At 52.7% G+C, this 12,371-nt stretch overlaps 1 protein-coding gene across 2 annotated transcripts in view; it reads right to left on the bottom strand.

Moving 5' to 3' along the window:
* Positions 1-12,371, bottom strand: part of klf5a (Kruppel-like factor 5a) — a 31,978-nt gene that overhangs the window by 12,103 nt on the left and 7,504 nt on the right. For both annotated transcript variants that reach the window (XM_052503378.1, XM_052503379.1), the window contains exon 3: positions 1,558-1,617. In XM_052503378.1, coding sequence (XP_052359338.1) covers positions 1,558-1,617 — 60 coding nt within the window. The remainder of the gene's footprint in view (positions 1-1,557; positions 1,618-12,371) is intronic.

Below are 12,371 nucleotides of genomic sequence, written 5' to 3'. Positions count from 1 at the left end.
ACCCTTCCAGAAAGCCCCCTCGACCCTTACTGAAAGCCCCCTCGACCCTTACTGAAAGCCCCCTCGACCCTTCCAGAAAGCCCCCTCGACCCTTCCTGAAAGCCCCCCTAGACCCTTCCAGAAAGCCCTTCCTGAAAGCCCCCTCGACCCTTCCTGAAAGCCCCCTCGACCCTTCCCCTTCCAGAAAGCCCCCTACCCTTCCAGAAAGCCCCCTTCGACCCTTCCAGAAAGCCCCCTTCGACCCTTCCAGAAAGCCCCCCTTCGACCCTTCCAGAAAGCCCCCCTTCGACCCTTCCAGAAAGCCCCCCTTCGACCCTTCCAGAAAGCCCCCCGACCCTTCCAGACCCTTCCAGAAAGCCCCCCTTCCAGACCCTTTCCAGAAAGCCCCCCTTCGACCCTTCCAGAAAGCCCCCCTTCGACCCTTCCAGAAAGCCCCCCTTCGACCCTTCCAGAAAGCCCCCCTTCGACCCTTCCAGAAAGCCCCCCTCGACCCTTCCAGAAAGCCCCCCTTCGACCCTTCCAGAAAGCCCCCCTTCGACCCTTCCAGAAAGCCCCCCTTCGACCCTTCCAGAAAGCCCCCCTTCGACCCTTCCAGAAAGCCCCCCTTCGACCCTTCCAGAAAGCCCCCCTTCGACCCTTCCAGAAAGCCCCCCTTCGACCCTTCCAGAAAGCCCCCCTTCGACCCTTCCAGAAAGCCCCCCTTCGACCCTTCCAGAAAGCCCCCCTTCGACCCCCCCCCTTCGACCCTTCCAGAAAGCCCCCCTTCGACCCTTCCAGAAAGCCCCCCTTCGACCCTTCCAGAAAGCCCCCCCTTCGACCCCCCTTCGACCCTTCCAGAAAGCCCCCTCGACCCCAGAAAGCCCCCCTTCGACCCTTCCAGAAAGCCCCCCCTTCGACCCTTCCAGAAAGCCCCCCTTCGACCCTTCCAGAAAGCCCCCCCCTTCCAGAAAGCCCTTCCCCTTCCAGAAAGCCCCCCCTTCGACCCTTCCACAAAGCCCCCCTTCCAGAAAGCCCCCTTCGACCCTTCCAGAAAGCCCCCCTTTGACCCTTCCAGAAAGCCCCCCTTCGACCCTTCCAGAAAGCCCCCCTCGACCCTTCCAGAAAGCCCCCCTTCGACCCTTCCAGAAAGCCCCCCTTCGACCCTTCCAGAAAGCCCCCTCGACCCTTCCAGAAAGCCCCCCTCGACCCTTCCAGAAAGCCCCCCTTCGACCCTTCCAGAAAGCCCCCCGACCCTTCGACCCTTCCAGAAAGCCCCCCCCCTTCGACCCTGACTGATGAAAACGTTCTAGAATTCCCGGTAACATTCTAGAACTGCTCAATATTCTACAACACAGAGCGGGAGGTTTGTGAAGTGTTGTGGACTTATGCGCCTGTTTAACAGAACAGCACATTGAGGGCGGGGCGGAGCCGGGGGCCCCTCCCCCAAGCAGCATGTAACAAATGAACGCATAGCGCATGCCAAGACTACGCTCCTGCCTAGCAACACCACGAGGAACCACCAAAAATAAAGAGGGGCAAACGCCTCCCTTTAACGGGTCCATTAGAAAGAGGTCTTACCAGTGTGGGTCCTCAGGTGGGCTTTCAGATGGGAAGACTTGGTGTACACTTTCTTACATCCTGGGAAACAAAACACAGAGAAGAACAAATCCATCAGACATTCACATTTAAGTCATTTAGCAGACGCTCTTATCCGGGCCCTCTGATCCGCAATACGAGCCCTCTGATCCGCAATACGAGCCCTCTGATCCTATCAGGATGAGGAGCCTCTGATCCACAATGAGCCCTCCGCATGATACGAGCCCTCTGATCCGCAATACGAGCCCTCTGATCCGCAATACGAGCCCTCTGATCCGCAATACGAGCCCCCTGATCCGCAATACGAGCCCTCTGATCCGCAATACGAGCCCTCTGATCCGCAATACGAGCCCTCTGATCCGCAATACGAGCCCTCTGATCCGCAATACGAGCCCTCTGATCCGCAATACGAGCCCTCTGATCCGCAATACGAGCCCTCTGATCCGCAATACGAGCCCTCTGATCCGCAATACGAGCCCCCTGATCCGCAATACGAGCCCTCTGATCCGCAATACGAGCCCTCTGATCCGCAATACGAGCCCCCTGATCCGCAATACGAGCCCCCTGATCCGCAATACGAGCCCTCTGATCCGCAATACGAGCCCTCTGATCCGCAATACGAGCCCTCTGATCCGCAATACGAGCCCTCTGATCCGCAATACGAGCCCTCTGATCCGCAATACGAGCCCTCTGATCCGCCCCCTCTGATCCGCAATACGAGCCCTCTGATCCGCAATACGAGCCCTCTGATCCGCAATACGAGCCCTCTGATCCGCAAGCCCCCTGATCCGCAGCCCCCTGATCCGCAATACGAGCCCTCTGATCCGCAATACGAGCCCTCTGATCCGCAATACGAGCCCTCTGATCCGCAATACCCCTCTGATCCGCAATCCCCTCTGATCCGCAATACGAGCCCTCTGATCCGCAATACGAGCCCTCTGATCCGCAATACGAGCCCCCTGATCCGCAATACGAGCCCTCTGATCCGCAATCGAGCCCTCTGATCCGCAATACGAGCCCTCTGATCCGCAATACGAGCCCTCTGATCCGCAATACGAGCCCTCTGATCCGCAATACGAGCCCTCTGATCCGCAATACGAGCCCTCTGATCCGCAATACGAGCCCTCTGATCCGCAATACGGGCCCTCTGATCCGCAATACGAGCCCTCTGATCCGCAATACGAGCCTGATCCGCAATGAGCCCTCTGATCCGCAATACGAGCCCTCTGATTCTACAACACCGCCTCTGACAGAGTTCTGCAACACCGTCTCTACAGAGTTCTGCAACACCGCCTCTACAGAGTTCTGCAACACCGCCTCTACAGAGTTCTGCAACACCGCCTCTACAGAGTTCTGCAACACCGCCTCTACAGAGTTCTACAACACCGTCTCTGAGTTCTGCAACACCGCCTCTACAGAGTTCTACAACACCGTCTCTACAGAGTTCTGCAACACCGTCTCTACAGAGTTCTGCAACACCGTCTCTATCAGAGTTCTGCAACACCGTCTCTACAGAGTTCTACAACACCGCCTCTACAGAGTTCTACAACACCGCTCTACAGAGTTCTGCAACACCGCCTCTACAGAGTTCTGCAACACCGTCTCTACAGAGTTCTACAACACCGCCTCTACAGAGTTCTGCAACACCGTCTCTACAGAGTTCTACAACACCGTCTCTACAGAGTTCTGCAAGAGTTCTACCACCGCCCTACAGAGTTCTGAACACCGTCTCTACAGAGTTCTGCAACACCGTCTCTACAGAGTTCTGCAACACCGCTCTACAGAGTTCTACAACACCGCCTCTACAGAGTTCTGCAACACCGCCTCTACAGAGTTCTGCAACACCGCCTCTACAGAGTTCTGCAACACCGTCTCTACAGAGTTCTACAACACCGTCTCTACAGAGTTCTACAACACCGTCTCTACAGAGTTCTGCAACACCGCAACAGAGTTCTACAACACCGTCTCTACAGAGTTCTGCAACACCGCCTCTACAGAGTTCTGCAACACCGCCTCTACAGAGTTCTGCAACACCGCCTCTACAGAGTTCTGCAACACCGCCTCTACAGAGTTCTGCAACACCGCTCTACAGAGTTCTGCAACACCGCCTCTACAGAGTTCTGCAACACCGTCTCTACAGAGTTCTGCAACACCGCCTCTCTACAGAGTTCTACAACACCGTCTCTGCTGCAACACCGTCTCTACAGAGTTCTGCAACACCGTCTCTACAGAGTTCTGCAACACCGTCTCTACAGAGTTCTGACCGCCTCTACAGAGTTCTGCAACACCGTCTCTACAGAGTTCTACAACACCGTCTCTACAGAGTTCTGCAACACCGTCTCTACAGAGTTCTACAACACCGCCTCTACAGAGTTCTGCAACACCGTCTCTACAGAGTTCTGCAACACCGTCTCTACAGAGTTCTGTCTCTACAGAGTTCTACAACACCGTCTCTACAGAGTTCTACAACACCGTCTCTCTGTTCTGCAACACCGTCTCTACAGAGTTCTACAACACCGCTCTACAGAGTTCTACAACACCGCTCTACAGAGTTCTGCAACACCGTCTCCAGTTCTACAACACCGTCTCTACAGAGTTCTGCAACACCGTCTCCAGAGTTCTACAACACCGTCTCTACAGAGTTCTGCAACACCGTCTCTACAGTTCTACAACACCGTCTCTACAGAGTTCTGCAACACCGCCTCTACAGAGTTCTGCAACACCGTCTCTACAGAGTTCTACAACACCGTCTCTACAGAGTTCTACAACACCGTCTCTACAGAGTTCTACAACACCGTCTCTACAGAGTTCTGCAACACCGTCTCTACAGAGTTCTACAACACCGTCTCTACAGAGTTCTGCAACACCGCCTCTACAGAGTTCTGCAACACCGTCTCTACAGAGTTCTGCAACACCGTCTCTACAGAGTTCTGCAACACCGCCTCTACAGAGTTCTACAACACCGTCTCTACAGAGTTCTGCAACACCGCCTCTACAGAGTTCTGCAACACCGTCTCTACAGAGTTCTGCAACACCGTCTCTACAGAGTTCTGCAACACCGTCTCTACAGAGTTCTACAACACCGTCTCTACAGAGTTCTGCAACACCGTCTCTACAGAGTTCTGCAACACCGCCTCTACAGAGTTCTGCAACACCGTCTCTACAGAGTTCTGCAACACCGTCTCTACAGAGTTCTACAACACCGTCTCTACAGAGTTCTACAACACCGTCTCTACAGAGTTCTCAAGAGTTCTGCACACGTCTCTACAGAGTTCTGCAACACCGTCTCTACAGAGTTCTGCAACACCGCCTCTACAGAGTTCTACAACACCGCTCTACAGAGTTCTGCAACACCGCCTCTACAGAGTTCTGCAACACCGCCTCTACAGAGTTCTGCAACACCGCCTCTACAGAGTTCTGCAACACCGTCTCTACAGAGTTCTGCAACACCGTCTCTACAGAGTTCTACAACACCGTCTCTACAGAGTTCTGCAACACCGCCTCTACAGAGTTCTGCAACACCGTCTCTACAGAGTTCTGCAACACCGCTCTACAGAGTTCTGCAACACCGAGAGTTCTACAACACCGTCTCTACAGAGTTCTGCAACACCGAGTTCTGCAACACCGCTCTACAGAGTTCTGCAACACCGCCTCTACAGAGTTCTGCAACACGTTCTCTACAGAGTTCTGCAACACCGTCTCTACAGAGTTCTGCAACACCGTCTCTACAGAGTTCTACAACACCGTCTCTAGTTCTGCAGAGTTCTGCAACACCGTCTCTACAGAGTTCTGCAACACCGTCTCTACAGAGTTCTCAACACCGTACAGAGTTCTGCAACACCGTCTCTACAGAGTTCTGCAACACCGTCTCTACAGAGTTCTACAACACCGTCTCTACAGAGTTCTGCAACACCGCCTCTACAGAGTTCTGCAACACCGTCTCTACAGAGTTCTGCAACACCGTCTCTACAGAGTTCTGCAACACCGTCTCTACAGAGTTCTACAACACCGTCTCTACAGAGTTCTACAACACCGTCTCTCTGTTCTGCAACACCGTCTCTACAGAGTTCTACAACACCGCCTCTACAGAGTTCTCTACAGAGTTCTGCACACCGTCTCTACAGAGTTCTACAACACCGTCTCTACAGAGTTCTGCAACAACACCGTCTCTACAGAGTTCTGCAACACCGTCTCCCTGTTCTACAACAGACAGAGTTCTGCAACACCGCCTCTACAGAGTTCTGCAACACCGTCTCTACAGAGTTCTACAACACCGTCTCTACAGAGTTCTACAACACCGTCTCTACAGAGTTCTACAACACCGTCTCTACAGAGTTCTACAACACCGTCTCTACAGAGTTCTGCAACACCGTCTCTACAGAGTTCTACAACACCGTCTCTACAGAGTTCTGCAACACCGCCTCTACAGAGTTCTGCAACACCGTCTCTACAGAGTTCTGCAACACCGTCTCTACAGAGTTCTGCAACACCGTCTCTACAGAGTTCTGCAACACCGCCTCTACAGAGTTCTGCAACACCGCCTCTACAGAGTTCTGCAACACCGCCTCTACAGAGTTCTGCAACACCGCCTACAGAGTTCTGCAACACCGCCTCAGAGTTCTGCAACACCGTCTCTACAGAGTTCTGCAACACCGTCTCTACAGAGTTCTGCAACACCGTCTCTACAGAGTTCTACAACACCGTCTCTACAGAGTTCTGCAACACCGCCTCTACAGAGTTCTGCAACACCGCCTACAGAGTTCTGCAACACCGCCTCTACAGAGTTCTGCAACACCGCCTCTACAGAGTTCTGCAACTACAGAGTTCTGCAACACCGCCGAGTTCTGCAACACCGCCTCTACAGAGTTCTGCAACACCGCCTCTACAGAGTTCTACAACACCGTCTCTACAGAGTTCTGCAACACCATCTCTACAGAGTTCTGCAACACCGCCTCTACAGAGTTCTGCAACACCGTCTCTACAGAGTTCTACAACACCGCCTCTACAGAGTTCTGCAACACCGTCTCTACAGAGTTCTACAACACCGTCTCTACAGAGTTCTGCAACACCGTCTCTACAGAGTTCTACAACACCGCCTCTACAGAGTTCTGCAACACCGTCTCTACAGAGTTCTGCAACACCGTCTCTACAGAGTTCTAAACACCGTCTCTACAGAGTTCTACAACACCGTCTCTACAGAGTTCTACAACACCGTCTCTCTGTTCTGCAACACCGTCTCTACAGAGTTCTACAACACCGCCTCTACAGAGTTCTACAACACCGCCTCTACAGAGTTCTGTTCAACACCGTCTCTACAGAGTTCTGCAACACCGTCTCTACAGAGTTCTGCAACACCGTCTCCAGTTCTACAACACCGTCTCTACAGAGTTCTGCAACACCGCCTCTACAGAGTTCTGCAACACCGTCTCTACAGAGTTCTACAACACCGTCTCTACAGAGTTCTACAACACCGTCTCTACAGAGTTCTACAACACCGTCTCTACAGAGTTCTACAACACCGTCTCTACAGAGTTCTGCAACACCGTCTCTACAGAGTTCTACAACACCGTCTCTACAGAGTTCTGCAACACCGCCTCTACAGAGTTCTGCAACACCGTCTCTACAGAGTTCTGCAACACCGTCTCTACAGAGTTCTGCAACACCGCCTCTACAGAGTTCTACAACACCGTCTCTACAGAGTTCTGCAACACCGCCTCTACAGAGTTCTACAACACCGTCTCTACAGAGTTCTGCAACACCGTTCTACAGAGTTCTGCAACACCGCCTCTACAGAGTTCTACAACACCGCCTCTACAGAGTTCTGCAACACCGCCTCTACAGAGTTCTGCAACACCGTCTCTACAGAGTTCTACAACACCGCCTCTACAGAGTTCTGCAACACCGTCTCTACAGAGTTCTACAACACCGTCTCTACAGAGTTCTGCAACACCGCCTCTACAGAGTTCTGCAACACCGCCTCTACAGAGTTCTGCAACACCGAGTTCTGCAACACCGCCTCTACAGAGTTCTACAACACCGTCTCTACAGAGTTCTGCAACACCGCCTCTACAGAGTTCTGCAACACCGCCTCTACAGAGTTCTGCAACACCGCCTCTACAGAGTTCTGCAACACCGTCTCTACAGAGTTCTGCAACACCGCCTCTACAGAGTTCTACAACACCGTCTCTACAGAGTTCTGCAACACCGCCTCTACAGAGTTCTGCAACACCGCCTCTACAGAGTTCTGCAACACCGTCTCTACAGAGTTCTGCAACACCGTCTCTACAGAGTTCTACAACACCGCCTCTACAGAGTTCTGCAACACCGCCTCTACAGAGTTCTGCAACACCGCCTCTACAGAGTTCTGCAACACCGTTCTGCAACACCGCCTCTACAGAGTTCTGCAACACCGCCTCTACAGAGTTCTGCAACACCGTCTCTACAGAGTTCTGCAACACCGCCTCTACAGAGTTCTACAACACCGTCTCTACAGAGTTCTGCAACACCGCCTCTACAGAGTTCTCTACAACACCGCCTCTACAGAGTTCTGCAACACCGCCTCTACAGAGTTCTGCAACACCGTCTCCAGAGTTCTGCAACACCGCCTCTACAGAGTAACACCGACAGAGTTCTTCTCTACAGAGTTCTACAACACCGTCTCTACAGAGTTCTGCAACACCGTCTCCAGTTCTACAACACCGCACAGAGTTCTGCAACACCGTCTCTACAGAGTTCTGCAACACCGTCTCTACAGAGTTCTGCAACACCGTCTCTACAGAGTTCTGCAACACCGTCTCTACAGAGTTCTACAACACCGTCTCTACAGAGTTCTGCAACACCGTCTCCTGTTCTACAACACACGCCTCTACAGAGTTCTGCAACACCGTCTCTACAGAGTTCTACAACACCGTCTCTACAGAGTTCTGCAACACCGTCTCCCTGTTCTGCAACACCGCCTCTACAGAGTTCTACAACACCGCCTCTACAGAGTTCTGCAACACCGTCTCTACAGAGTTCTACAACACCGCCTCTACAGAGTTCTGCAACACCGTCTCTACAGAGTTCTGCAACACCGTCTCCCTGTTCTGCAACACCGCCTCTACAGAGTTCTGCAACACCGTCTCTACAGAGTTCTGCAACACCGTCTCTACAACACCGTCTCTACAGAGTTCTGCAACACCGTCTCCCTGTTCTGCAACACCGTCTCTACAGAGTTCTACAACACCGTCTCTACAGAGTTCTACAACACCGTCTCTACAGAGTTCTGAAACACCGTCTCTACAGAGTTCTGCAACACCGTCTCTACAGAGTTCTGCAACACCGTCTCTACAGAGTTCTGCAACACCGCCTCTACAGAGTTCTGCAACACCGCCTCTACAGAGTTCTGCAACACCGCCTCTACAGAGTTCTGCAACACCGCCTCTACAGAGTTCTGCAACACCGCCTCTACAGAGTTCTACAACACCGCCTCTACAGAGTTCTGCAACACCGCCTCTACAGAGTTCTGCAACACCGCCTCTACAGAGTTCTACAACACCGTCTCTACAGAGTTCTACAACACCGTCTCTACAGAGTTCTGCAACACCGCCTCTACAGAGTTCTACAACACCGTCTCTACAGAGTTCTACAACACCGTCTCTACAGAGTTCTGTTCTCTACAGAGTTCTGCTCCCATTTACAACAACCAGTCCAGACATGCTGAGGAGTTGAGTAACCCTCCAATCCCAGAGCCAGAGGCTATCTGACATCATCTAACATTAGTGAGAGGGCACGAGAGCTGCTGACAAGCAGGAGGAGCACGTGACTATTATATTAGCCCAAGAGGAGTTTGTTTATGTGTGTGTGTGTGTGTGTTTTTCAGTGGACTGACTGGTGTGTTTTTCTAGCTGTGAAACACTGTCAATTTGATGCAACCAATAAGAATCCGTCTCGGTCGTCCATTTCCTGTGTTTCTCTGACAGATCTCTAGAGCTTGGTTGCATCCAAAACGACACCCTGTTCCCTACATAGTGCACTACTTTTGACCAGGATTCTGGTCACAACGAGGGCACTATGTAGGGAATAGGGCGCCGTTTAGGATACATCCTAGGTGCTGGCTAAAAGCCTGCTGTCGATTACTGAATTATTCAACATCATTCAGAGGCAACACACACAGAGAATAGTAATGTTGACTAAATTCACTGAGTCAGACCACCGCCCATAACACAGGACACTGAGCTAATCAGACCACCGCCCATAACACAGGACACTATAGACACTGAGCTAATCAGACCACCGCCCATAACACAGGACACTGACTAATCAGACCACCACCCATAACACAGGACACTGAGCTAATCAGACCACCACCCATAACACAGGACACTATAGACACTGAGCTAATCAGACCACCACCCATAACACAGGACACTGAGCTAATCAGACCACCGCCCATAACACAGGACACTATAGACACTGAGCTAATCAGACCACCGCCCATAACACAGGACACTATAGACACTGAGCTAATCAGACCACCACCCATAACACAGGACACTATGGACACTGAGCTAATCAGACCACCACCCATAACACAGGACACTAGACACTGAGCTAATCAGACCACCACCCATAACACAGGACACTATAGACACTGAGCTAATCAGACCACCGCCCATAACACAGGACACTGAGCTAATCAGACCACCACCCATAACACAGGACACTGAGCTAATCAGACCACCGCCCATAACACAGGACACTATAGACACTGAGCTAATCAGACCACCACCCATAACACAGGACACTGAGCTAATCAGACCACCGCCCATAACACAGGACACTGAGCTAATCAGACCACCGCCCATAACACAGGACACTATAGACACTGAGCTAATCAGACCACCGCCCATAACACAGGACACTATAGACACTGAGTCAGACACACCAGACCACATAACACAGGACACTATAGACACTGAGCTAATCAGACCACCGCCCATAACACAGGACACTGAGCTAATCAGACCACCGCCCATAACACAGGACACTGAGCTAATCAGACCACCGCCCATAACACAGGACACTATAGACACTGAGCTAATCAGACCACTGAGCTAATCAGACCACCGCCCATAACACAGGACACTATAGACACTGAGCTAATCAGACCACCGCCCATAACACAGGACACTGAGCTAATCAGACCACCGCCCATAACACAGGACACTGAGCTAATCAGACCACCACCCATAACACAGGACACTATAGACACTGAGCTAATCAGACCACCGCCCATAACACAGGACACTGAGCTAATCAGACCACCGCCCATAACACAGGACACTGAGCTAATCAGACCACCGCCCATAACACAGGACACTATGGACACTGAGCTAATCAGACCACCGCCCATAACAGGGGTACGTCCTGACAGTAGAGGGAGGGATGGAGGGAGGGGTCCTGACAGTAGAGGGAGGGAGGGGTACGTCCTGACAGTAGAGGGAGGAGTCCTGACAGTAGAGGGAGGAGTCCTGACAGTAGAGGGAGGGAGGAGTCCTGACAGTAGAGGGAGGGATTAGTCCTGACAGTAGAGGGAGGGAGGAGAGACAGTAGAGGGAGGGATAAGTCCTGAAAGTAGAGGGAGGGATACTTCCTGAAAGTAGAGGGAGGAGTCCTGACAGTAGAGGGAGGGATACGTCCTGACAGTAGAGGGAGGACCTGACAGTAGAGGGAGGGATACGTCCTGGTAGAGGGAGGAGTCCTGACAGTAGAGGGAGGATACGTCCTGACAGTAGAGGGAGGAGTCCTGACAGTAGAGGGAGGATAAGTCCTGACAGTAGAGGGAGGGATACGTCCTGACAGTAGAGGGAGGGAGTCCTGACAGTAGAGGGAGGGATAAGTCCTGACAGTAGAGGGAGGGATAAGTCCTGACAGTAGAGGGAGGGATAAGTCCTGACAGTAGAGGGAGGGAGGAGTCCTGACAGTAGAGGGAGGGATACGTCCTGAAAGTAGAGGGAGGAGTCCTGACAGTAGAGGGAGGGATAAGTCCTGACAGTAGAGGGAGGGATAAGTCCTGACAGTAGAGGGAGGGAGGAGTCCTGACAGTAGAGGGAGGGAGTCCTGAAAGTAGAGGGAGGAGTCCTGACAGTAGAGGGAGGGATACGTCCTGAAAGTAGAGGGAGGAGTCCTGACAGTAGAGGGAGGGATACGTCCTGACAGTAGAGGGAGGGATACGTCCTGACAGTAGAGGGAGGGATAAGTCCTGACAGTAGAGGGAGGGAGGAGTCCTGACAGTAGAGGGAGGGAGGAGTCCTGACAGTAGAGGGAGGGATAAGTCCTGACAGTAGAGGGAGGGAGGAGTCCTGACAGTAGAGGGAGGAGTCCTGACAGTAGAGGGAGGGAGGAGTCCTGAAAGTAGAGGGAGGGATACGTCCTGACAGTAGAGGGATAAGTCCTGACAGTAGAGGGAGGGAGGAGTCCTGACAGTAGAGGGAGGAGTCCTGACAGTAGAGGGAGGGAGGAGTCCTGACAGTAGAGGGATAAGTCCTGACAGTAGAGGGAGGGAGGAGTCCTGACAGTAGAGGGAGGAGTCCTGACAGTAGAGGGAGGGAGGAGTCCTGACAGTAGAGGGAGGGATACGTCCTGACAGTAGAGGGAGGGAGGGATACGTCCTGACAGTAGAGGGAGGGATAAGTCCTGACAGTAGAGGGAGGGATAAGTCCTGACAGTAGAGGGAGGGAGGGATCGTCCTGACAGTAGAGGGAGGGATAAGTCCTGACAGTAGAGGGAGGGATAAGTCCTGACAGTAGAGGGAG

Source organism: Oncorhynchus keta, unplaced genomic scaffold (genome assembly GCF_023373465.1).
Source record: "Oncorhynchus keta strain PuntledgeMale-10-30-2019 unplaced genomic scaffold, Oket_V2 Un_contig_17302_pilon_pilon, whole genome shotgun sequence".
NCBI lineage: Eukaryota > Metazoa > Chordata > Actinopteri > Salmoniformes > Salmonidae > Oncorhynchus > Oncorhynchus keta.
Note: the sequence above shows the minus strand (reverse complement) of the source record. Positions and strands in the feature narration are given on the sequence as shown.